Source organism: Lagenorhynchus albirostris, chromosome 15 (assembly GCF_949774975.1).
Source record: "Lagenorhynchus albirostris chromosome 15, mLagAlb1.1, whole genome shotgun sequence".
NCBI classification, from domain to species: Eukaryota; Metazoa; Chordata; class Mammalia; order Artiodactyla; family Delphinidae; genus Lagenorhynchus; species Lagenorhynchus albirostris.
In genome coordinates this window covers 80,339,678-80,364,862 of record NC_083109.1, presented here as the reverse complement: position 1 = coordinate 80,364,862, position 25,185 = coordinate 80,339,678, and the positions used below count along the sequence as shown (strand labels likewise).

General features: G+C 61.0%; 1 protein-coding gene across 2 annotated transcripts in view; it reads left to right on the top strand.

Annotated features, from left to right (window-relative positions):
- Nucleotides 1-24,514, top strand: part of COL26A1 (collagen type XXVI alpha 1 chain) — a 174,682-nt gene extending 150,168 nt beyond the window's left edge. For both annotated transcript variants that reach the window (XM_060124356.1, XM_060124355.1), the window contains exons 4-13: nt 4,163-4,224; nt 9,347-9,503; nt 11,748-11,846; nt 12,537-12,689; nt 14,527-14,610; nt 16,573-16,625; nt 20,382-20,417; nt 21,581-21,628; nt 23,483-23,567; nt 24,354-24,514. In XM_060124356.1, the coding sequence (XP_059980339.1) occupies nt 4,163-4,224; nt 9,347-9,503; nt 11,748-11,846; nt 12,537-12,689; nt 14,527-14,610; nt 16,573-16,625; nt 20,382-20,417; nt 21,581-21,628; nt 23,483-23,567; nt 24,354-24,514 (938 nt within the window). The remainder of the gene's footprint in view (nt 1-4,162; nt 4,225-9,346; nt 9,504-11,747; nt 11,847-12,536; nt 12,690-14,526; nt 14,611-16,572; nt 16,626-20,381; nt 20,418-21,580; nt 21,629-23,482; nt 23,568-24,353) is intronic.
- Nucleotides 24,515-25,185: the final 671 nt, after the last annotated feature.

The following is a 25,185-nucleotide window of genomic DNA, read 5'->3' as shown; positions in this document are numbered from 1 at the left end:
GACTGGAAGAATCTGGAACGATCATGTCTTGGTGGCACTATCTCTGGAGCTCCAGCCTGCAGCTGGCTTGTTTCCTGCCGGCTCACGAATAGATACAATTTTGTATATTTTCCACACAGCATCATAAGCACGTTTCATGCTTTCACCCAGTTAAAAGTTTAAATTACATGACGTATATTAAATATATACATTGTTTTAAAAAGGCCAGTAGCTCTTCAAGGCTTACCATGAGAAAGGAGAGTCCCCTGTACCCCTCTTTACCCCCAATTTTCATTCCCTAGAGTCAAGCTTTTGGCGGGTGCGGGGCGGGGGGAGCTTACCTCCATAGCTCTTGTCACATTAGGGAAACAGATCACTCAGGACCTCCTTATTCCTGTGGTGCCCTGTGTGCACCCATGGCCAGTCTAGCTGGCCTGTCCTACCCCTGTCTCCGCAGTATCTTACCCTATTGACCTCCTTGGAGGTTTTTTCCCCTAGGAGTCTTGACTAGGGTCAAAGGTCTCCCGGGGGATTATAGGGGTCTCTTCCAGCTGGGCCCCGTTGGGTTGGCTGCAGGTGACATCCACCCTGCATATGCCCCGTACCTGCAGACCATTTCAGAGACCTCTCAGAGGGAGCTGGGCCTCTGGGGACAGGACCATCCAAGTGCCCTGGCTGCACCTGTCAGGGTCTCATGGCCCAAGCAGGAAAGGGATGGGTGAGGTAAGCAGAAGCTGGAGGCACAAAGGTGGGATGCCCTGGGAGGAGGAACAGAAAGAGAGAGGCAGAGAGGGCAGCCGGCCGGCAAGGGCAGGAGCAAAGAGTCCAGGAGCCCGAGGCCCCTGGAGCTGAGCAATGTAAACCCCTTTTACAGATGGGGAAACTGAGGTGCAGAGAGAAAGAGGGCCTCACAAGCCACACAGTGAGTTAGTGGCCTCTATAGGGCTCTCTCTACTGACCACGCCAAGCAGTCAGTTTCTCTCTCTCTCTTACACACACACACACACGCACACCAGTTCGCCTGGCACATCCACCCTTCTGATATATTGGCAGAGAATTCCCAACACAGCTTCTGCCGCTGTGTCCTCAAAACGAGGAAACACTCGTGGGCCTGTGTGTGCTGGGAACGTGGGAATCCTCAGAATCCCAGAGAGTTAGAGTCTGCGTCTCAGGGAGGGGGCACCGGCCCAGAGCCAGGCGGCAGGGCCTCGGCCAGTCACACAGCCAGGACTGTCCCCACCAGGCCCATCTCCGTATTTCCACCGCTCCGAGGAATAGTTAGAGAAAGTCAAATGCATAATTTAATTGCTGTCCATGACAGAATGCCAGGGAAACCATAAAACCCGCCCGGTCTCAGAGCGCCTGCCCGGGCAGGTGGTACAGGGAGGCTGGGCTGGCAGCCTCGCCCCTGCCCGCTGGCTGGGCCTCTCTGCGGCTGGGGAGCTGGGCCCCCTGTGCCTGCTGACAGCCAAGCCGCTCCCCACAGGCCACGCAGGGTGCCCGGAGCCAGAGCAAACTAGGTCCGGGCCCAGCACACTTTCCAGAAATGGGTTTCTGCGAGAGCCCAAGGCTCACCCCTTCCTCTGCTGGCCTTGCCCCCTGCCTCACACCCTGGAAATGTGTTCATAGCCTCCAAATGCCTCAGGAATGTTCACTGGGTGGGGCTGGGGCTCTGACTGACACCTCACCCGTGGCCATCCTGCCCCCCCTTCCTGCTGGGCCCCGGGGTGGGGCGGTGCCCTCCTGTGTGTGGAGGGGACAGCTGAGGCTCAGACAGGAAAGTTCTCCAGGCCAGCCCTCCTCCAGTGTCAGCGCCTGTTCTCCCATGAGATGCTCTTGGGCCTTTGCTGCGAGGGCAGGCACCCCATCCATGCTGCCCTGCCACCCACCCATCAGGATCAGCACGGGGTCCCCAAGGGGCTCACGGGGAGCCACGGTGCCTCCAGGTGGATGAAGGGATGGTTGGGGATGGGTAGCGTCCGGGGGTGAAGGGATGGGTGGGGGATGGATGAATGGGAAGGTGGGTGGGTGGAAAGTAAGGTGGAGGGTGGAGGGTAGGGTGGGTGGAATGACAAATGGAACCCTGTTTGTTTTGATGTCTGTCTTTCCCATGAAGGGCCTCCTTCAGAGGCACAGGAATCCTGGACCATCTGTATTTAGGAGGGACGCACTAAAAGCCCCCCGGGGCTCTTTCCGTGTGTTTTGGCCTTGTTGACTGGAGGCCATTGTCCAGGAGGTGCAGGGGGGAAGGGGACCTCCCTAGGTATCAGCGCCTGTGGGCCTTTCCCCTTGGGTGGGTCGCTGAGCCCAGAGAGGACCCTCTCCTTTCCCTGATCTCCAAGCCCTCCTGTGTCTGCGAGCCTGGGACTCGACCCCCGGCTGCCTTTCACTGCGAAGTCTCCTCTGCCCATCTCTCTGCTTTGTGGTTTGTACCTTTTTCTCCCTTCACCATCCCTTTCCTGGGAGGAACTAGAGGGAAACATGTGTGTTCAATTCCCCATGTTTAACCAGAAAACCGCCTCCTTTCTCGCTGATCCTTTGTGAAGTCCTGCCCCGTCCCCGAGTCAGACAACTGTATACATTCTTCTGGTTGTTTTAAAGTTTCAGTGTTTACGCCTCAGTCTTTAATCTCTTTTATGTATCGGGGTTCCTGACAAGGTTTTATTGGGGGAGAAAGAGATCTGTTCCTAAAAACGGCTTATAAACCACTGACTGGGCCGAGCCCAGGGTAGATGGGGAGGGAGATGAGGGTGAGGGGACCCCTGCCAGCCCACATAAAGCCAGGTAGGGCTGGTGAGCAGAAAGTGGAGGCTGTCAGCACCCCTGGCCCCAAGCTGGGCGCCCCTGGGGAGGACACGGCCTGAATCACCTGTTCCCATGGTCCTAACGTCCTGGTGTCTCCTCACATCTCTCACAGAGCACTCATTATTTTAAAATAGGGACATTTACAAGGTGGTTTGCATTCAGCGACAAAGATGGGGGACAGACAGGGCTGATGATGGGGGGCCGGGGGCCTCGCTGTGGCCGAGGGGCCTCTGAACACCAAGTGGGACCTGCCGAGTTACCCTAATAGCTCTCGTGTGTCTGTTTAACCAGAATGGGGTTCCTGTAGGGTCAGGCTTTGAACTGAGGGAGGAATCTAAGCATCTCTTGACTTCTAGAGCAATAAAAGCTCCTTAGAACAGCTTTGAACCATCTATTTCCTCATTAAAGAGCTCTGGGTCTCTGGGGGAGACAGACATGAATAGATGATTACAGCCCAGGGAGATGTATGCCTGGGAGGTTAACAGTTACTGGTCTCCTAATTGGCCTTCGGCTCCCAGGCCCTCCCACTCCCACCCATGGGACACTTCCGCTGCCAGAGTGAGCTTTTAAAAATGCAAATCTGACCTTGGCTTTCACCCGCTCCAACAGCAGCCCATTGGCCTCAGGATACTGCCAAGCTCTTCCCCCCAGGCCTCCTGTGTCAGGGCCCAGCCCACTGCTCCAGCCTTGGTGGCCCGCAGGTGTGCTCGGATAGGCCAGGCTGCTGGCAGACGCTCCCCTGTTCTGTTCTCCTTGGGGCCTCAGCCCTTATTCTTCCTTCTGCTGAACCTGACCAGTCATTGTGCATCCTCAGGCCTCACCTTAGATGCCACTGCCTCCAAGAAGCCCTCCTGGACCACTGCCCACCCCAGATGGGCTTTGACATCCCCCATGACGCTCTTCTGCACGTTCTGTCCTTATAGCCCTTACCAGCCTGTGTCTATTTGCCTGTATCCTTCCCCAGACTGTAGTTCTCAAAGTCAGGGAGCGTGTCTCGTTTACTATCCATTCAGCAACTATCAGATATTTTTTTGAGCCTCTATTTTGTGCCAGGCACTGAAATGCATGAACAAACAAAATAGACAAAGACCCCGCCCATACGGCACCCACAGACTGAGAAGGCAACCCAGGTGCTGGCTCAGACAGTTCACTGAGTAAACAGACAGTACTCTGTGCTGTGGATGCCCAGAAAGGAGGGTCAGGGGTCAGGCAGACTGCATGGAGGAGGGGGCGCTAAGGGTAAGGAGGCTCTGAAGGATGGTAGGAGTTTTGCTGGCAACAGCTCAGAGATTTCCCTGGCTGCCTGACCAGAGGCTATCCTTGTGGCTGGGCTGCTCTCTCCCCAGGATCTACTCCACTCTGACCTCTTCTCTTTCAGAATGCATGAACTGTACCCGGCTCAGTGACATGAGTGACCGGCTGACCACGCTGGAAGCCAAGGTCAGATGGTCTGGGGATAATGGGCCTAGGGAGCTGGCTGGGGAGGGGCTTGCATCAGCCCCAGGGAGCCCAGCAGGACTGAGCAGCCTGGTCCTGAGGGATGGGTGCTGTTTGGGGCTTCAGTGGCCCGGGGTAACCTTCTCTGGGCCGGGCCAGTCTCCTGGGGTTGGGGAAGGGAGTGGGGTGAGCAAGAAAGCTGAGGGTCCCAGGTGTGAGGGACGCTGGGGAAGATGCTGGGATGTACTTCTGGTACCCGAGACTTCAGAAAAGGTCGGGTCCCCAGGCTGGCTGGCCTGACGGACATTTTCCAGGCTCCTGAAACCAGGCTGACAGCCTGCTCTGTAGACCTCAGGGGACTACAGAGGTGGGGGGTCAGGCTGTCCCAGTAATTGCTCTGCCTTGGCAGGTCCCTTCCTAGCTCTGGGCCTCAGTCTGCTGCCCTGTAAAATGGAAATTGAAGGAGACATTTCCCGGCCCCTCAGTGGGTCCTTCTGAGGCTGGTGGACAGGGCTGAGCTCGGTGGCTCCTGGGTGGGGGAGGGGAGAGGTAGCTCGAGACGGGCGTGCAGAGGTGGCTGCCACTGCGTTTCTTCTGGATCCCCAGGTAGGGGGTGGGAGACTCCTGTCTCAGCTCCTGTGTCTTATCTGGATCACCTTCCAGCTGCCCACCTGCCTGCTCTATGCCCAAGTGTCCCCTGGAGGAACTGGGCCTTCGTCAGCCCGGTCAGAGGGCCTGAGAGGCGGCAGCCTGCAGAGGGAGGGGGACACAAGCCAGGCTAGCAGCCAGGACAGCCCCGCAGCCTCAGGGGCTGTGCTGAGGCCAGGTGAGCCCGCAGGGGTCAGAGAGAGCACGGAGCTGGGCTCAGGGGCTGGGGTCAGGTGGGCGAAGGCAGGACCAGGCAGGCAGACCCCAGATGGGGAGTCAGAACCCAGGCAGCTGGCATAAGAGAGCAGAAACTCTGAGGCCTGGACACTGCAACTTCTGCTTCTGCAGACAAGAAACCTGTTTTGGCATCAGAAGGGATGTGTTCAGAAACCCAGCCACTGGCAGCTTACTCCTTACCATTTATCGTTAGTTCACTAGGAAGTCCAGAAGTTAGTGGTCTCAGGATTGGTTTGGCGGCTCAAGAACCCAGACTCTTCACACAGCCTTCCTCTCCACCTCCTTAGTGAATTGGCTTTTGGTCTCATGGTCAGTGCCTCATGGTTACAGAGTGGCTGCTGCAGCTCAAGGCCTCACATCCTTATACCTTGTTCAAAGGCAGGAAGTAGTGGGGGGAAGTAAAGCACCCCAACAGATTCATTATGTGTCATTGGCCAGCACTGGGCTATACGCCCACCTCCTAGTTGCAAGGGAGCTGGGAAAATGAGTAATTGGCCCCTCATGATTCCTCCTCTGGGGCACACCCACAGGCACACAGTAGGGGGCTCTGGAGCCAGGGAAGAGGAGGAGGTTGGAGGCCAGGCGACCACAAGGGACTGTTCCATTTACACTCCGCACGGTGCCCGAGTTGCAAAGGACCCAGACCTAGGAGCTCGTCTAGATTCCTGCCACCCTCTTTTCCTGGGACAGGCTGGAATGGCTGTTGGGCGATGGTGGGGTGGAAGGCCAGCAGACAAAGTTTCCTGCCTTCCTTCCTCTCCTGCCCCTCAGTTTACACTCTGACTCCAAGGACCAGACTGAGTGGGAGGCAGCCCGAGGGCGTTTCCCTGAGTGAGGGTCACAGGAGCCTCGGAACTCGGCTGCTCTCCAGTGCAGGAGGGCGGTGTCCTGGCCAATCAGGCAGGCCGCCATGACGTCATCAGAGCCACTGCCTCCGAGGCTGGCCAAGGTCTGGTTTTCTTGGGCTAAGTCCCCACGCCCACTGCTGCCCGCCCTGGTGTGCTCATGCCCGGCAGGAATGGGGTCAGTTTCTCTGGGAGGTTGGCCATGGCCAGGCCAGGAGGACTTGGACTCTGGTGGGGGCTGATTCTAACTTGACTGTGGCCAGGGCTTCTCTGCCTGGGTCCGTGGGCTCTGTGGGCCTTGGTGTCTGCGTGGGAAGTGCCCCAGGAAAAAGTGAGCCGGGTGTCTGGTGCAGGGCTAAGGCTGCAGGTGGCAGGTCCCCCTGGGAGCTGGGCCTGACCCCCCTCCTTGATCTGTCCAAGCTGCTCCAACCCCCCTTCTGCTCCTGGCTACTCCCTGTTAAATATTTCCATCTGGAGGTTCCCCCGAGACACTGCATCTCAACTCACCCCTGGACTGATCACCTTCACCCCCAGACCTGCCCTTTCCTGCGCCCCCGTTTGACTGGAGGCAATCCCACCATCTCCAGAGCCAGGCCAGAAACAAGGGAGCTACCCCTGCCTTCGCCCACCCTCCTGCCCCCAAGCCCTGGGGCACCAGGTACTGACAGTTCTCCCCGCCTCCATCCTCACACCCACAGCTCTGGGTCCCATATCATGGGCACCGACAGACAAGTCTCCTTCCCCTGCTGCCCAGCTCCTCCACTTGGCCGTGGCCGGTCAGCTTCCCAGTGGACAGTCAGTAGTTGGGACAGGAATTGTAACCCTCCCTTCCTAGAGGGGGTTCCAGGGCTCAGGAGACGGAGTTCCACCCCTGAGCTGCTGTGTGATCTGAGCCAGCCGCTCCCCTTCTCTGTGCCTCCGTGAAGCTCCACTGAGGCCAAGGTTGTGGCCCGGCTGTGGGGAGGTGGGTGAGGCACCACATGGGGCCCTGGCCCCACCACCTACTTGCTGGGTGACCTTGGGCAAGTCACTTGCAGTCTCTGAGCCTCTATTTCCACCTCACCTGTGATGGGGCTGCAGTGGCCCTTCCTGCCTCATGAGCCCTTGTGAGGACCAGAAAGGAGAGGGGCTGAGAGACAGGGGCCCTGGGAGTCACCAGAGCCTCAAGGGTCAGGAACCCACCCACCCAACACAGACGGGGACCTGAGATCTGATGCAGGGGTGCCACTTTGTTCCCAAGAGTCCTCAGAGACTCTGTCACCCAGGCCCCGGAACACTGCAGAACTGGTGGGAGGGGGCGCTCAGAGGGACCCTTTCTGCACAGCCACAAAGCCTCAGCCCAGCCAGCCAGGCCTGGGTGCTGGGAAGACCGCCGTTTGTTCCTGTGACCCGCCCCCCCGCCACCATCCCAGCATCAGCAGGACTAACCGGGTTGCCCATGTGCTGAGCGCTCCCGATCTCCCGGGGCCCTGCAGGGTCAGTGTTATCACCCCCATTTTGCTGATGGGAAAACTGAGGCCCACAGAGGTCACAATGCTTGCACAAGGTCACACAGTGGTCACCTAGTAGGAGAGCAGGGATTCAAACCAGCCTGGCTGGTAGCAGGGCCTCAGCTTCCCCCATCACATGGCACTTAACCTGTGCTGGGCTCTGGGGACCCAGAGCAAGGAGGGCGCCCCCTCCCCAGGTGGTCCCTACTCCTGAGGGCGGGGCTGGTGGCATTGCTCCCACCGCCGCCCTGGCTGTGGGCACAAAGTGATTGTACAGGAGCTGAGGGGACACACAGGAGGGGAGGCCCCCCTTCTGCCCAGAGGGTCAGACAGACACAGGGAGGAGGGGACAGCTCACTGGATCTCAGAATCTTCCGGGGGTCGGGGTTGTGGGCAGGGCTGGTGGAGGGCCCTGCAGGAGCTTGGGCTTGGAGGTGGGGCGGTCTTGGGCTTGAGGGGCACTGGGAGAGTTCAGGGCAGCTGGAGCAGAGCGGGTGGAAGAGACGCAGGTGAGGCCAAGGCGGGCGCCTGTGTACGAAGTGTGTGGAGATATGGGCGGTGTTTAGGGGGTTTGCTTTGCAGGAGGTCCTCATGCACTGCTGTTGATTGTGGGGACCGGGGGCTGCAGGAGAGGGAGGGGGCAGGCGGAGGTGGGGGAGGCAGAGGGCTGTTGCAGAGCCTGAGGCCACAGGCCTGGGGAACGGGGACATGACAGGCTGAGCGAGGGCCACAGGCAGGCGGAGGGGCACTGGAAGAGGCCTGGGGGCCCATTAGGCCCTCCGGGAAGTATGGACTCCCGCGTTGGGGTGGGCGTGGGGTGGGGTATAGGCCGGGGGGACTTCAGTTTGGATGCCTTCAGGCAGCAAAACCTGCGGGATTAGACACCAGTGATTCTAATGGGGGGGCGGGGGCGCCTGGGGGGCAGCGGGGGTGTGCCCAGCTCCATACTCAGAACACTTTCATCTCACACGCTGAGCTGGAGACTCCAGCAGGACGCGGGATTCGGGTTTCTAAGAGCTGGAGGGGACGTGAGACACTGGGCTTCTTCCTTCCTGTCTGGCAGATCGGCACAGGAAGCCGGGCTCCATCTGATATGGCCCGGGAACCCCAGGGCCGCCTCTGCTGGGGTGGGGGGGGGGTCTACTGTGTGCTAGCATCTGCCTGCCTGCCCTGTGCAGATCCCGGGCACGCAGCGCCCCCTGCTAGCCTCTCTGGGGACAGCAGGGCCTCTCTGAGGCCTGGCTCCCAGTTCACGTGAACTGAGGCCCTAGGTCCTTTTGGTTCTTGACCCCTGCTTTCCTCCAGGGGAGAGGACAGTTGCTTTCCAGGCTGGCCCTGAGTGACCACGGCCACTTCTGTTTCTCTGGAGTTCCAGCTAAACGTGCATCAAGCTGGACCCATTTATTTATTCTTCCTCCTTCTTTTCTTTCTTCTTCTTTTTTTCTTTCCTTTCCTTTCCCCTTCCCTTTCTTGCCCTCTGCCCCTCCCTCCCTCCCTCCCTCCATCCATCCGTTCATCCACAAACATTCCCTGACTGCGTTGTTTGTGCCCTGAGCCAGGCAGTGTGGGGGACAGGCGGGCCCATCCCTCCCTTGAGAGGAGCCGGTGAAGTGGAGGTGACCGTGGTCGTTATTCCAACAGCCAGTGTCTAATCCCAGTGACAGCCGCTCTAGGAGAAAAGTACGGTGACTCTGAACGTGTCCAAAGGGGACCTGCCTGAGCCCAAGGGTCAGGAGGGCTTCCTGAATGGGAAGGGGAGGGGGGCAGGGGTGGGAGAACATTCCAGCGAGGGGACTGGTGGTCCCAAGAGCAGCGGGCAGCTGCTTGTCTCCTGGGGCACACGTTCCCATTCACATGTGTCCCCGGCCTGGCCTGGGCCTGACCCTCTGCCCTTTTCCGGCCCAGGTTCTCCTTCTGGAAGCAGCAGAGCGGCCCTTAGGCCCAGACAATGACCTGCCGACCCCCCAGAGCACCCCACCGCCCTGGAACGAGGATTTCCTCCCTGACGCCCTCCCTCTCGCCCACCCCGGGCCCCAAAGAAGAAGGCCCACGGGCCCGGCCGGTGAGTGAGGCCTACAGGGGAGGCATGGCCTCCCAGGGCCTGCACAAGGAGGCCATACATGCCCACGTGGCATTTTGAAAAACTGAGCTAATGTTTAAAACCTGGGGGGATTTCACATAAAAACCAGGATTTCTCGCTTCTCTTAGAAAAATGGAAGATCTGGCCATTGGGGTTGGCTGTCTCTTAACAGAAACAATTGGCTGGGACTTCCCTGGTGGTCCAGTGGTTAAGACTCCACATTTCCAATGCAAGGGGCACGGGTTTGATCCCTGGTCAGGGAACCAAGATCCCACATGCCGTGTGTTTTGGCCAAAAATATATATTAAAAAAAAATTAAAAAAAGAGAAACAATTGGCTGCAGCTAAGTCACAGCTGCCCCTGCAGATCCCGTTCAAGGTCTGCAGTTTGCCGCAGTCCTCACCATTCCTTATTGCCTCACAGTCCAGCTACTGTGCTCACTGACTTCCCTGCTGCCCCTTAGCATCTGCACTTAGGCCCCCAGCCCAGCTCCATCCAATTTTACAGCAGCCCCTGCCTGTATACCACCAGGGGCGGGCAGCTTACTGACTGCCCCCCTTCTGGGGGATCCTCTCTGAACTCTCTGACCCAAGTTGGAAGACATCCACTCACCTGTTGTTTTCACCCTTCCCACCACACTTTGAAGTCAGAGGTAAACGTTTTCTCTCTGCAGTTTCTATCCATTGGTTTGGGCTCTGCTCCCTGGGACTGCAGAAAGTAATAATAACTGTAATACTGGTAGTCAGCATTGTTGAATGCCCGCCACGTGCCAGGAGAAGTGCTGGGGCTTTACCCTGGGCGGCGAGGGGGCACTGTCTGTGTGGCTGAACTCAAGGGCTTAAGGCTGAGGTCCCGTCTGACTGGTCAGTATCCGTGCTGTGCCAGTTATTAAATATTTTTATATCACCCTAGTCTGTACAGATATCATTGCTAATCATTCCAGTAAGCTCGTAAAGCTCAGGTTACAGAGGAGAGAACTGAGGCTCAGAAAAGTGACCCCTGGGGTCGCCCAGCGATCCAGGGCCATTTTGACTCAGTGATTCTCGGACCCACTGGAGCCCTTTGCAGGTGACACCTTCCCTCCTCCTGTCCCCAGGTTGACCCCCCAGCTTCTTAGCACTGCTGCCCAGACTCAGCTCTGAGCGCACGCTCCATCCCCTTCCCTGCCTGTAGATCCCCAGCAGTGGGAGAGTTGCCTCCAGTGGCCAGTCCGGGGGCCAGGGAAGCATCAGATATTCTGTAGTCTCTGGAGGCTGGGAGGGTGTAGGGGTGAGCTTAGGCCTGCTATGAGAGGAGGGGGCATCTCACTTTGGGTCCCCCCCCCACCCCCCCGCACCTCTCTAGCCACTCTCCCCAAAGTCTCATTTCCAGAGGGCTGCCCCATGCTCATCGTCAGATCCTTCTTCTTGGACTGAGGAGGGAGCGGGGGCTGGGGGGAAGGGGGGGCTTCTCATCCCCTGGAGGGGAGGGAGGAAGCTGGAATGGGTTCCAGGTCTCCTGGGGCACCTTTCTTCTTACCGGGACTGCAGTTCCCAAGAATGGCCACCAGGTGGAGCACAAACCCTACAAATGCTGACACCTGGGTGAACCCTGGAATCCTCGCGAGCAGGTGGGAATCTCTCTGGAAACCGGCAGCTCCAGGGCCTCCATCAGTTCAGCAGGCATTTTTGAGCATTCTCCCCAGGCCCAGGGCTTCCAGAGGGAGAGAAGGGGCTGTCCCCAGGCCACACAGGGGGACTCTGGCCTCTCCATCTACTCTTGCCCACCCGTGGGGCCTGGAGACCGTGAAGCTGGGCAGGCATGTCCTTCAGGGCTTCCTGGGGTCTCTAAGGAGGCCTCATTGGGAAGCTCTTTGCCAGAAGCCCAGTTCCTGAGCCTGAGCAAGGAGACAGCAGGACGCGGAGAGAGGATTCTGACTCATGTACAGCCTGGCTCTGCTACCTTGAGCAAAGGGCCACACCTTTCTGAGCCTCAGTTTTCCCATCTGTCAAGTGGGGACACAAGTAGCTCTTGAGATCATAGAAGTTAATAGGAACAAAAATGGTTTGCAAGCTGTAATGACTGATGTGAGCTAGTGATGGTCCCTTTGCCCATTGTGGGGGGCCCCAGGTGGGCCGGATTCCTGGAGGCAGGTCTGACCGGACAGCCCAGGTGGTCAAGCCTGGAGCCACGGGGGGCGCAGGTCAGCCCACAGTGTTCTCAGGCCTCATTTCATTCTATCCCCAGGGCCCCCGGGACAGACGGGACCACCAGGGCCTGCAGGTCCCCCAGGCTCCAAAGGTGACCGGGGCCAGGCAGGAGAGAAGGGCCCAGCGGGTCCTCCTGGTAAGGACACACCCCCACACGCCCCAACCCGACTCTGTCCACTGGGGGAAGGGAGTTGGGGTTTCTCCCCTGTCTGAGCAGGCGAGGCATCCCAGACACCCCCTTTCTTGCTGGGGCTAATGACTGCCATCTTGGGGGGCTCCAGGCCCACTTCCTCCCACTGCCCCCCTTACGGCAGCCTCACCCCAAGCACCGTAGGGCTCCGTCTCGCCCCGGGCTGTGGGAAGAGAAGGCTTCTGGAGTTGTGGGCGCAGGTTTCCGGGGGGGGGGGCTCCTGGGGGCTGGGGGTTGTGCTCAGCCGTGTAAACAACACCTCCAGAGACCACCCAGCTCCTCCTGGGCTCTGTCAGGGCAGGTACAGGGCTGGCCCAGGCTGGCTGCCACCCTCGGCGCCCCGTCCCCAGAGCCGAGGTCCCTGGAGCGGGCAGAGGGCATCTGGCCGGAGCCCCCACTGGTTCTGTGGTTCCTGCCTCCCTCGCCTCCCATCCAGCTGCCCCGGGTCCCCTGTGCTCTGGGCTGGGAAGGGGAAGTCATGTTATTAGCTCCCGGAAGAGCCCGCCAGGGTGTCCCTGGGCCTGGAGGCCACCACCGGCCCTCGCCAGCCCCGTCCCCTTCAGGGTCTGCTTCTCGTCTCTGTTACATCAGCCACGAGGCCCGGCCCTCCTGTGACTCCTCTCCTCCCCACTGCAGGCCTCTTGGGGCCGCCAGGGCCCCGTGGGCTTCCTGGAGAGATGGGGCGCCCCGGCCCCCCCGGCCCCCCCGGCCCAGCAGGCAGCCCAGGCCTCCCTCCAAACGGCCCCCAAGGCGTCCTCTACTCCCTGCAGCCGCCGACAGACAAGGACAGTGAGTGGCATGCCTGAGGGGTGGGGAGGGAGGGCGGGCCTGAGCCTGTCTTCGGGGGGACCAGCCCTCCCCAGAGGACCCCATGAAGCAAGCGGACTGTCAGTGAGGGGAGCCTTGGCTCTGCCAAGTGGGGGGCGGGGTCGCCAGGGGGGCACTGACGCGGGGTGGGGCGGCAACCCGGGCTCAGCTCCTGCCCCGGGGTCTGACCCCCACGGGTCACTCCGCTCTCTGGCCTGGCCTCGGGTCATCCGTTACCCCGTGTCCTCTCCACAAACCCCCTCACTGTAGCCACTGGACATGTGTTGATCACCTACGACGTGTGGGACTCTGTCTTTACCCGCCCGCCTCATACAGCCGTGAGCAAAACAGCCTCCTGCCTGCAGAGGCTACAGTCTAGCGCGAGAGGGCGCCTCTGAGCACACACACAGCCGCCCCAGCGCGCGGGGAGGGCGGTTCCAGGGAGGCCCCGAGGACGGGGGTGGGGGTGGGGCCGGCAGCCCACGGCGGGCATCGTTTTGGTTAAGGGCCCTGGGGAGTGTGAAGGGTTTTAAGAAGCAGGATTGACTTGAAATTCTGAATGGGTGACATCCCAGGGACCGCTTTGTCGGCTGTCGGAGAAACCCAAGCCCCTCCTCCTGGTGCTTCTGCCCCCTCCGCCCCGCGGCAGCATAGCCCTCCCCTGAGCGTTAAGACCTGTGTCCCGCTCTGAGCCTCAGTTTCCCCATCCGTAGAGGAGGGGTGGTAATACATCCTGATGGAGTTGCTCTGAGGGTGAAAAAACACAGCCCCCAGCCCTGAGGGAGGGGCTCATTCCAAGGGGACTGAGGGGCCTGGGCTGCCCTCAGTGGGTACAGGGGCAGGAGAAAGTGTTAACTCCCTGACGACCCAACCGCCTCACCCTCACGGTGGGCTCAGTGGTGCCCCCTAGTGGGGAGAATGGATGATGCGTGTAAAGTGCCTTGGGAGTCTAAGGGCTCAGCCGGCATCCCTGGGCCAGGAGAGCTGCAGCCTGCCCTGGCCTGGGCACGATGCCCTGCACCTGGCACTGCCCGCCTGCCACGTCTAGTGCTGGGAGCCCTCCTCAGACAGGACCCTCCTTCCCCAGCCCTGGGGCCCTCGAGGGAGGGCAGCTTTCCTGGAAGATCCAGGTGTGAATGTTTGGGGACAGTGGGGGGTGCCCCAGTGGGGGCGCCTGGCTGGCCAGGACTGAGCACCTGTAGGAGGCCACCCGCCGTGAAGCCTATGGAAGGGCTCTTCAGGCTTCCATGAGTGGAGGGAGAGGCAGAGGCAGCCACCCCCATCCAGACATTTCCAAGCCTGGCTGTCTGGTCCTGGCTCTGAGAATAGGGCAGAGTGAAGTCACACGGGGCTCACCCTGGAGAGACCCAGGCCACTAGACAGACTCCACCCGGCTCTGGGGCCCTGATGGAGGCAGCCCAGGGCCCTGCAGCTCAGAGGGGTGGGCAGGGAGGGCTTCCTGGAGGAGGCCCCACAGGAGTGAGCTAGCCAGGTACGTCAGGATGGGTATGTGGGGTGGACCCTGGAAGAGCGTCCAGCCCGGGTGGTAAGCAAGGTGGGGCCAGAGTCAAGGGCCTGGAGTGTTCAGGAAGGAGTTTGTGTTTTAAATGGAGCCCACGGGGCTTCCCCTGCCCTCTGATTTGGCCTCTGTGTGCTCCTCTTGAGTCGTGGGGGCAATGGCGTCTGCTCACCAGGGCTGCAGTGAGGCCCGGCGGGGCCGGGCATGCCCACCCTGGCTCCGGGGGATCTCAGCTCTAGCCCCCCCCCCGCCCCGCCGGCCCTGCCCCCCAGGTCACGGGCCGCTCTGCCCTTCCCGCAGATGCAGATGCACAGCTGGCCTCTGCTGCCGTGGACACGGTGCTGGCGGGCGTCCCAGGGCCCCGGGGCCCCCCCGGCCCTCCAGGTGAGCACAGAGGGCAACAGCACAGGCTGGTCTCCACCTGGGCTTGGCCTGGACCAAGGGGCCTTGAGGGGGCCAAGTGGGGGTCATGGCCTTGGCAGGGCGCCGGGTCTGCCCCAGCCAGCAGTGGCTTGAGGTGGGGCCTCTTGCTCCCGGCGGCAGCTCCCCCGGGACTGGACACAGTGTTTCTGCCAGAACAAGGCCTGACACCCACATGATGCAGCCCCGGGCTGCCCTCGTGTGAGCCGGAGCAGGGATGCTCTGGGTGTGGGGAGGCGTGGGTCTGCACGGGCAGTGTCGGGCCATGCGGGAGACCCAGGGAGCAGGTGGGGCAGGTGCCCATAAGAGACAGGAGGCCCTGGGCCTGCAGGCAGAGAGCAGGGCCCTGGGGGAGGGCATGGGATGGGACCCTCACTGGGGGAGGAGGGGAGTGTGGGGAGGGGACGGGATGGGACCCTCGCTGGGGGAGGAGGGGAGTGTGGGGAGGGCATGGGATGGGACCCTCACTGGGGGAGGAGGGGACTGTGGGGCGGGGACGGGATGGGACCCTCGCTGGGGGAGGAGGGGAGTGTGGGGAGGGGACGGGATGGGACCCTCGCTGGGGGAGGAGGGGAGTGTGGGGCGGGGCTGGCACCCAGGTGTGTGGACGTCTCCTCTGACAGATTCTACCTGTGAATGAACGAGCAACAGAGGCCCTGGGGGCCGGCAGGTGGGGCGCCTCTTGGTTAGGGCTCCAGACCCGGGCACTCATTCTCTGTCATTCATTCACTCTCTCATAATTCAGGAAATGTTCACCGAGCACTGTTCAGCTGGGCAGTGTTCTAAGTTCCTGGGATACTTAAATAAACCAAACAAAGATTCCCGTCCTCATGGTACTTCCATTCTAGTGGAGACGGCGAACAGCACCCACATGCTATCAGTGAATCCCACAGGGTCTGAGAACGCAGGGCTGGGCGAGCAGCTGCGCCGGGGTGGCCCCATTTAAAAGGTGGTATTTGGGAGTGAACTGGGAGGGTGTTTGTCCTTCAGCTAGACTGAGTCCAGATCGTCACCCCACCAGGGGTACTTTCCTGCGGGTCCTCCCTAAGCGTGCCGGGGGCACATTGGTACAGCCTAGCAGCCCAAGAGGCGCAGACCTGTGCTGGCCACTGGGGACGGAGGCCTCACTCTTCCAAGCATTCGGGAAGTTCAGTCAGGAACACCACTTCCTGTGCTGCACCCGTCAGGCCTGGCCTGACCCTCTGGGCACTCCCTGGCCCATGGTTGGGGGCAGGCATGCAAACCGACAGTGGCCAGAGGTGGCAGCTGGTCTGTCAGGGCTTTGCCTAGAGAAGAGGCGGGGTAGGTTCCTGGAAGGCTTTCTGGAGGAGGTGACGCTTAGCCTGAGACTAGTAGCAAAGAGTTTGCTGGGGTGTGGAGGGGTTGGAGAAGCTCCAGGAGGAAGCAACAGCATCGGCAAAGGCACGGATGCAGAGGAACTTTCCAGAAGGGGGTATCTGACTGATGAAGGTGGAGGAGGCTGGGCTGAGAGGGACCTATTTGAAAGGTCACTCTGGGGGGCTGCGTGGAGGGCAGATGGTCAGGCAGCAGTAACCCAGGCAAGAAGGATGGCTTCAGAGGGGTCAGGTCTGAGGTCCCGAGGAGGGAGAGACTCGAGATTTGCTGGGGGACTAGCCGGCTGGGGAGGGACTGCGGGGTGGCCCCGAGGATGAGGCTCTGGTTGTGATGTCAGGGCTGCAGGGAGAGTGGGTGGAGGTGGGCTCTCTGCTCTGGCGGTGGGCAGGGGAGGCCAAGGGAGCGGGTGCCCCCCTCCCCCACCATTCATTCACCGCACCTTCCTTTGCTGCCCATGGAGACAGACCCAGGGCAGGGACTGGGGTGGGAGGGTGGGAAGGTCCTCTCCAGAGCTGATGGGGGCAGCGGGCTTCTCTGGCCCCAGGTGACCATCTGTGACTCTGCCGGCAGGTCCCCCTGGACCACACGGTCCCCCTGGACCCCCAGGTGCACCAGGATCCCAGGTAAGGTCTTTCCCATTTCTGGCAAGGGAGGAGGCATTGTCTCGCCAGGAAAGGAGGAGCCAGGCTTCTTACCAGCACAGTTGCTCAGGAAGGAGCCAGCCCACCTGGCCGGTCCCCACCTGGGTCCCGGCGGGCCCCAGGGGAAGGCAGGCGTGGGGTCCTGGTTTTGTTAGCAGCAGCGACCGTCTGCTGCCCACTCCGCCTACGCCAGGGAGGTGCTAACATGGCTCCCGGTTCATAAGTGAGCTGAGACCCAAGTGCCACCCGAGGTCGTCCAGAGGGTGTGGTGGAGCTGGGCCAGGATCACAGAACGTCCACCCCAGCCCGTGGCCCCTCCTCAAGGAGACCTGCCTGTGCGGGGGCCACTCTGACGCCTGACTGTGTGGCCCGGAACCCCAGCTTGCTCTGCCTCCCAGCTGTGTGACCTCGGGCAGAAAGGCAGCCTCTCTGGGCTCCGGCTTCCTCAGCTGCTAAGATGGGGTGTACAGGGCCTCCCTGGTGGATTGTCACAGGGAGTGAAAGAGAAATAAATTGCCGGGGGGATGTGCCTTGTGCCGCAGGGGCCCAGGGGCCTGGGGGGGAGATCACGTGGAGGGGCGGGGGTCCTGGACGTGGAGGCAGCAAGGGTGGCGGCTGGGGATGTCTGCATGGAGCTTCCTGCAGCCCCTCCCCTGGGCCTCATCCAGACCGAGGGCTCCGAGGTCCCTGGAACTCAGGCCCGGGTGGGGTGGAGTGGCTGAGAGGTGCCCCCCCTCCCACTGCAAGGGAGGTGGAGCTGGGCCTTGGCCCTGTGGGTGCTGGGACCTCAGGAGTCCCACACATTCATTCATCCCTTTAGACATTTGACAAATATTCCCCAGACACAGGGAGGGCACAAGCCACGCCAGCCCAGGACACAGCCGGAGCCCGGGCCACAGACCAGCCCTCTAGAGCCCATGTTCTAGACGTCAAAGAACCAGTGTCCCACGACTCCTGATCTCTCTCTGTTGTTTTCACACCAGGAGGATGCGGCGTGGAGGAGAAGGGCCAGTGGGGTGCACGGCGTAGGGCAGAGCCAGGGTGGGTGTGGTACAGACCAGGCCGGCAGGCGGGGCCTGGGGGAGGGGGTGGCTGCAGGGGGGACAGGAGGCCCTCAGACCTGATCTGCCCCTGAGTCAGGTGGGGTGGCCAGCTTAGCCAGGGGTCTGGGCGCCCCAGAGCACCCTCCTGGCCCCTCAGACTCCCAGCCACAGACCCAGGCCCCAGAGAGAAGGGGTAGGGGCGGGTGAGAGAGAATGACAGTGACGGTGACAGGACTGCGGTGAGGGTCGGAGAGGCCCCGGGAACTGCAGGAGCTTGGCAGGGGGCATCTGGCCGAGCTCCACACGCCAGGAGCCCCTTGCCAGCAGCGTGGTCTCTCCTGCTTCTCCGGTGTTGAGGGCTCCCCCCTCCCTTCAGGCCGGGCCGCTCAGCCCTGACAAAAGGGCGGGAAGGGGGGAGGGGGCACGTGGAAGGCCGGCAGATACTCTCACGGGAAGGGCTGGGGGCAGTGGGGCTCTTCCAGAGGCCCAAGTGCACGGCGACAGGGCAGGTCAGCGATGCGAAGGGACCCCATCGTTCTATCCCAGCAGCAATGGGGCGGTGGAGGCTCAGAGAGACTCTGTCACCCGCCAGAGTCACACAGCAGGACAGCAGAGTGCCAGGAACGCAGTGGGTGCTTCGGGGTGGTTGATCCTGCCGGCTGGTTGATTTTTAGGGTCTTCCAGGCCCTTGCGGGCAGGGCTGCCTTGGGTGGCTGTGCAGACCGTGCCCACAGCAGCTTTGTGGGGACCCAGGGCCTGCAAGATTCCAACAGGTTCAAGGGGACCAAGTCAGAGCTGCTCGTCCAGCCCCGCTCGAGGCGGCGTGACCGGGCACCAGCATGGGGCGTCTTCAGGCTGGCGGCATCTTGGCCCCTTTCCTCCTTGCGGTGGTCCTTCCTTAAACCTGAGGGTCTGTAGCCAGGGCTGGGATGCCAGGGGCACCAGACAGTGCCCGGCATGGCCCTGGCTCCCCAGGGCCCCACTGAACAGGTGTCAAAGAGCCCCCTTCCAGGACCCACTGCCAGGACCCACCGAGGCCCCTACACGGCAGGGATGGAGCTGGGTTCCAAGGCTCCATCGTCCCAGTATTGACAATGTCAGAATGGCCATCAGGTGGGCTGGACTGTGGCTTCATGGTGGATGGTGGGGCCAGTCTGATGACCCAGTCTCTGCCTCCATCCTTGCCAAGGAGTCGAGGCCTCTGAGAACTGGCGGTCTGTTGGGAGGGATGTCTCCTAGTCGGGGGTCAAAGAAGAGCGAGAAGGGACAATAACAGGGGACCATGTGGTCCCGACTTTCTCGAGTAGGACGGACAGCCCCGGGTTTGAAGCCTGGTTCTACCAATTTCCAGCTAGGTGACCCCAAACAAGTCGCTGAGCCCCTGGGCCTCAGTTTCCCCATCTGTGAACTGAGGATAAAAATCCCTTCTGGGTAGGTTCGTTGTGAGAAATAATGGGGAAAACAGGTGGAGAATGCCAGGCTCTTCGGAGACCCTTAATGAACGCTATTCATGAACTATGTATGTCCTGGGACCTCAGTTGCTTCAGACGCTGTACTGGGCACAGGAACAAGGACGTGGGGATCCCTGCCCTCCGGTAACTGATAGTCTAGTGCAGGAGGCAGACGTGATAGAGAATAACTGGGAAAGGACCTATGGTAACAGGAGGGGGTGGCAGATAGGAGGAGGTGACATTCCGACAGAGACCCGAGGAACCGGAAGTCCTACAGAGATGCCAAGAGCGTTCCAGGTCGAGGGAAGGGCAGGTGCAGAGGTCTCGAAGCAGGGAAATGCCTGGCGCATACTGAGCGGAGGAGAGCGTGGGGTGAGATGAGGTGGGGAAGTGGGCAGGGCCTTACCTGCAGGGCTGATGTGTGGATTTGGGTCACAGTGGAAAGGGGACTCATCGAGGTTCAGGGAGGGAGAGTCCGTGACCTGATTTACAGCTTTCCAAGGCCCCTTTGGCTATTGAGGGAGGGATGGAAGGCGGGGGAGGCGGCAGTGGGGCAGGGAGACCAGGGAGGAGGCCACAGCAGCGCAGAGGAAATGGCAACGTGAACAGACATACTTAGAAAGTGAACCTGACAGGTCTGGCTGATGGAATAAATTTGGTGAGGGAGGGAAAGGGAAGGTTAACTCCAAGGTGTGTGTGGGAGCAGCCGTGGGGCCGTGGAGCCGTTTCCGTTTCCGAGAGGAGAAACTGCAGAGGGGGGGGGGTGGGTCTGGGGGGGGAACCGGGAGTTCCACTTTGGAGAAGTTGAGGGGGGGCATCTCCTGGCTGGCCGGGGAAGGGTGCTGGAGGACGGCGGGATGCACAGGTCTGGGGCCCTGGGGAGCCTTCCGGCTGGGCATCAGCGCTGATGGGGAGTCCACGCAGGCACCCTCACGATCACCTTTGCTGTCACTCGTTCTCTGAGGGCCCCTCTCTCGCGTGCTGGGGGGATGTGTGCTTTGCCATCTGGTCCCCTTCTCCGAGTGCTAACCATACTTGGCATTGCCCCATTTCACAGGCCAGTGGTGGGGGCGCCAGGACCGGGGAGGCCCCCGGCTGTGGCCTTCGTGTTTCCTCTGCGCCACCCTCCTCCCCGCATCCATTTTTCAGATTTCCAGAGCCCAGTGCAGGGGGAGGGCCAGCGGAGGACTGAGAGGTTGTCAAGGGCAGGCAAAGCCTAATCTGCTGTGTTTGATTTTCTACAGGGCCTGGCTGGAGAACGGGGCGTGACAGGGCAGCCTGTAAGTGTGGGGCCGTGTGGATGGGCCACCCCCAGGACGATGGGCTCTGGTGCAGGCCCAGGGTACCAGGTGGGCGGGCGTCTGCCCCAGGCGGCCTGGCTGAGTTCAGCCCCCCAGCCTCCCCAGGCATGGCCGGATCCAGCCCAGCCAGGATGGGGCAGGGGGAGAGAAACGGGCAACCTGGGTGCAGTACCAGCTGCCCAAGTTGAGAAGGGGTGACTTCGGGAGGTGGGAGCCCCCTCGCTGAGCGTATGAAGTAAGGACTGAAATAGCCTCCTGTTGCAAGGCTTAGATGAGAGTCCTGAGGTCCCTTCCAGGGAGCCCAGGCCCCTGGGTTAATGTGCTGTGTCACCTGCAGACTCCCTTGCCTTCTCTGAACCTTCTAGGAATAGAGACATAGATAGCTGACCTCTAATTCCGCTCTTGGAAATAAAAATTCATGAGTCTCAGCCCCTATCTCCAGGGCCAAGGAGGTGGGTACCTTCTTCGTGCCCAAGTCTTATGTCAGGGGCATGGGGCTGGGGGCAAAGGGGTGGATCTTTGCTGAGCATCTTCTATGTGGAAACCCTCTTCATGCATAGCGTGCTTAAGCTTCACAGTGACCCCATGAGACGGTGCTTTATTTTCCCTATTTGTCAGAACTGGCAGCTAAGGCTCAGAGAGGTTAAGCAACTTGCCCAAGGTCACACAGCTAGGCAACGGTAGAGCCAAGATTTAAATGCAGGAGTGTTAGCCTCCAGAGCCATGCCTTCTCCAAGCTTATTATTGAGATTGATTCATTTAATCCTCCTAATAGCTCTATGAGGCTATTATTACCTCCATTTTGGAGATGGGAAAATCGAGGCACAGAGAGGTAAGGTAACTTGCTCAAGGTCACACAGGAGTAAGTGACCACCTAGGTGTTATTGTGAGGCTGATGTTACTGGCCCCATTTTAGAGTCAGGGAAGCAGAGACCTGAGATGCAGGGGACGTGATCCCTAGAAGGGCCAACACCTGAGCTTCTGGGGTTCCAAACCTGACTCCTCCCTCCCTAGAAACAGAATTAAGCCCCTAAAATCAACCCTGTGCCGGGCTGTGCAGGGGTGCCCAGGGAGAGAAGCTGGAGAGGGTGGAGAAGCGCCCCACCCCACACCCATCATTGACTGCACGACTTTCTTCCCAGGGCGAGCCTGGCGGGAAGGGGGAAGAGGAAGAGAAAGCTACCGCCGAGGTAACTGTGCCCCTGGGCCCGTGCTTCCCTCCTGCCCTTTGGCTGTGTCTCAGCAGGAGAGCGGGTACCCAACAGAGCTGGACTGACAACGTCAGCCCTGAGCCGGGCATCAGTCACGGGGTGAATGGGGTCCCAGCCCAGCGGGGGAGACAGCTGAGTGAATAGCGACTGCAGCACAGGGTGAAGTTGGCTGCAATGGGGTAGCACTGATGGGGTGACCGGCCTGGGGCCTGAGTCGGGGGGAGACCCTGCCGGAGAGGGCCGGAAGAACCACGGACCTGCAGAAAAGACCTTTCTTTTAAGGAGGCTTCAAGCCGTGGCGTCCCTCTCCAGGGACAGGACTCTCCCATGACAGCACCTGGCACACGGGTGTGCCCAAGGTCGCTGTGGTGGACTGAAGGATGCATGGGCATGCGGATGTGGGAGAGGACGATGAAAGAGTGAGGTTGGGAGCACACAGGGGCCAGGGCAAGATGGGATGGGGAGGGGGCACAGATGGAGTGCGAGCATGGCTGTGGGGAGCCACGCCTTCTGGGACCAGGAGAGGAGGCTGGGGACCAGGGTGATGGATAAAGGGGGCGGAGGCAGTAGGGCCAGCAGGGGAGGTCTTGCAAGCTGAGAATGAGTCCCGTGGGAGTGCCAGGGCTCAGCGGGCTGGCCAGCTCAGTGGGCACACAGCTGAGTGAGCTGAGGGAGGTTCTAAGCTGGGGGTGGGGATATCTGCAGAGGTTGGAGGCGGATGGCTGCGGGAGGCGGGCTGGGCTGGAGAGGTGAAGCTGGGGCCAGGGGACATTCCAGAGGTCCTTGCGGGACTGGAGAAGGGGGAAGAGGCTGGAATCAGGGCAACCGTGGTGGGCACAGGAGGCAGTGGGAGGAAGATGTGGATGCGGGGGTCACTTGTGATGGGGAGACAGAGAGGATACCCACGACTTCCCCCGGCCCATCTCATCGGCGTGCGTCCTGTGGCCCAGGGACTGAGGCTTAGCCGGGTCCTGACAGAGGGGGCCTGGACCGCCTGCTCCTAGCTGGGACACCCCCACCCCAGACGCCACCCACAGCCCGGCTTCTCACGGCCTGTGGTGGGAAGGCCTCTCTCTTGCAACTCAGTAGCCTGCTTTTGGTTTTCTTTTGTTTTAAGCTAACTTAATCTGAATGTCATGACAGAGCTGTCATGTTCTACCAGCCAAAGATGCCTGTTTGCTGCTGACTCCAGGGCGGGGCCTTGTCTCTCCACCATCACTTTTTATTTCAAAGTGGCCTTGTCACCTGTCTTCTCGATTAATCAGCTCATTCACGTGTCTCGACACACGAGGTCCTTCGCCCGTGTGTAGGCTGGCTCCCAGCAATGCAGACATGCCATCATCGCGTCCTCCTGCTGGCTTCCCAGAAGCCGTGGCTCTGCCCTCTCTTTTTCTCGCCCGGGTGACCACCCTGGAAATCTCTCGGGTGGGCAGTGCCAGGAAGGAGACAGGCAAAGCACCCCCGACTCGTGGGCCCGTACTAGGTGCTCTGCCCACAGCAGGGTATTTTCCAGAAAGAAGGGCACACAGAGGAAGCAGCAGGCAGCCATGGGAGCAGGACGAGCCCAGGCTGGAGGCAGACAGGTCTGGGTGTGAAGCCCCGGTCGGCCATTTCCAGGCTGTGTGGCCACAGGACTCTGGTTACCCTCTCTGTGCGTCAAGTTCCGTGTCTCTGAATAGTAATTCGAACCCCAGCCCTGGCGCCGGGATGTCCGCCCTGTGATGGCTGTTGGGAGGAGGGAAGTGGCGGGAGGGAAGTGGCGGGCGTGGGGAGGGCTGGGACAGTACACGGAGGCGGGACGGCCCTGACCTTGGCTGCCTCCTCCCCCCCCAGGGCGAGGGGGTGCAGCAGCTGCGGGAGGCGCTGAAGATCCTGGCCGAGAGAGTCCTCATCCTGGAGCACATGATCGGGATCCACGGTGCGTGGTGACCAGGGCCTGGGGACAGGCAGGCCCACAGGCGGCCGCCGAGTCCGAATTCCCCCTGTTCCGCCTCCCTGCCGCCCCCGTGGTGCTGCCTCTCCCTGCCCCAGTGGCCCCTCACTTGGCTGCCAGTCTGGCCCTGTCCCACCCCCGCTCAAGGACCCTCCATGGCTCCCTGCTGCCCGTGACTGACATCCAGGTCCCAAGTCCCTCCCCAGCATGGCCTGGTGTCCAGTGACACACAGCCGTCATCCGGTTACCCCAGGCCCTTTCCCACCTCGGCACCTTTGCTCAGGCTGGTCCCTTGGCCTCCTGGGCACCAGCTCCCACTTCGGGACCTGCCCCGGGATCTCTTCCTCCCTGAAGCCGCCTTCCTGTCTCCCCACCAAGCTCTCTCTGCTGAACCTTCTGTTCCCTTATGGGGTGAGGTTTCCATGTCTCTCCCTGGCTCTTCTGCAGGGCCTGGAGCCTGGCCCTGGTTAGCATGTGTTGAAGAATGGATGAATGAGTGGATGAATGAGTGAATTGGTGAATGGATAGATGAGCAAATGGGAGAATGAATGAAATGAGCGCCTGGATGAGTGGATGAATGAATGAATGAGTGTACGAATGAATGGATGAATGAGTGAGTGAGTGACTGGATGCGTGAGGAGTAGAAGCCAGCTGCTGCTTTGTCGTGTCCTCACTGGGCACAGAGCTTCCGTTGCTGGCGGGGCTGGAAGTGAAGGTGCTTTGCTTGCTCCCAAGGCCCTGCGCAAGCCCACCCTCCTGCTCTCCTTCCAGATCCCCTGGCCTCCCCTGACGGGGGCTCTGGCCAGGACGCCGCTCTGAGAGCCAACCTCAAGATGAAGCGTGGTGGCCCCCCACCCGACGGCTCCCTGGCTGCCCTGCTTGGCCCCGACCCTGGGCAGAGGAGCGCTGGCCGGGCCAGCGGCGGGAAGTAAGAGGCCAGCGCTCCAGGACAAGCCCCGACTCCGCCAGAGACCCAGCCCCGGGGCCTGTGCAGCCACTGGCGCCTGAGGGCACCCCGAGTGGGACCGGGCTCCAGGCCTGGACGATCGTCAGGAACACTGGCTCCTGGGGGCTGGGGGCCTTGGGGACAGACGGCAGCTCCAGGGGCAGGGGCCCGAGGCCAGAGCCCTGCCCTGGTCCCTTCCCTCCTCACCTGCACTCCCTGCTGGAGACGGGGTCTGGTGGGCCGGGTGGGCTGTGAGAATAGTCGTCATACTCATCATTTACTGGGTCCCTGCGTCGTTCGGGCCTGTCCGAGGAGCTTCCCTACATTGTCTCATTTAACCCTTAGGAGGTAGGCTTGTTATCCCGACTTTACACGGGGGACAGAGGCTTGGAGAGGATGACTCACCTGCCCAAGGCCCCCAGACCAGGGATGGCTGGGGCAGGGTTTGAACCCACGTTCTCTCTACCCTGCCAGCTTCCCCTCTTCACGGGGAAGCTCAGGGCGGGTGTCGGGCCGGGCGGCTCCTGAGGTTCCAGCTGGGAAGGAGGGCAGGGCCCTGCCCAGCACGAGACAGCGGGGGCCCTGGGCCTCCTTCCTCGACTCCCCTGCCTGGGCTCGGGGTCTGCTCCACGGGTTGGGGAGCAGCTTGGCCTGTAG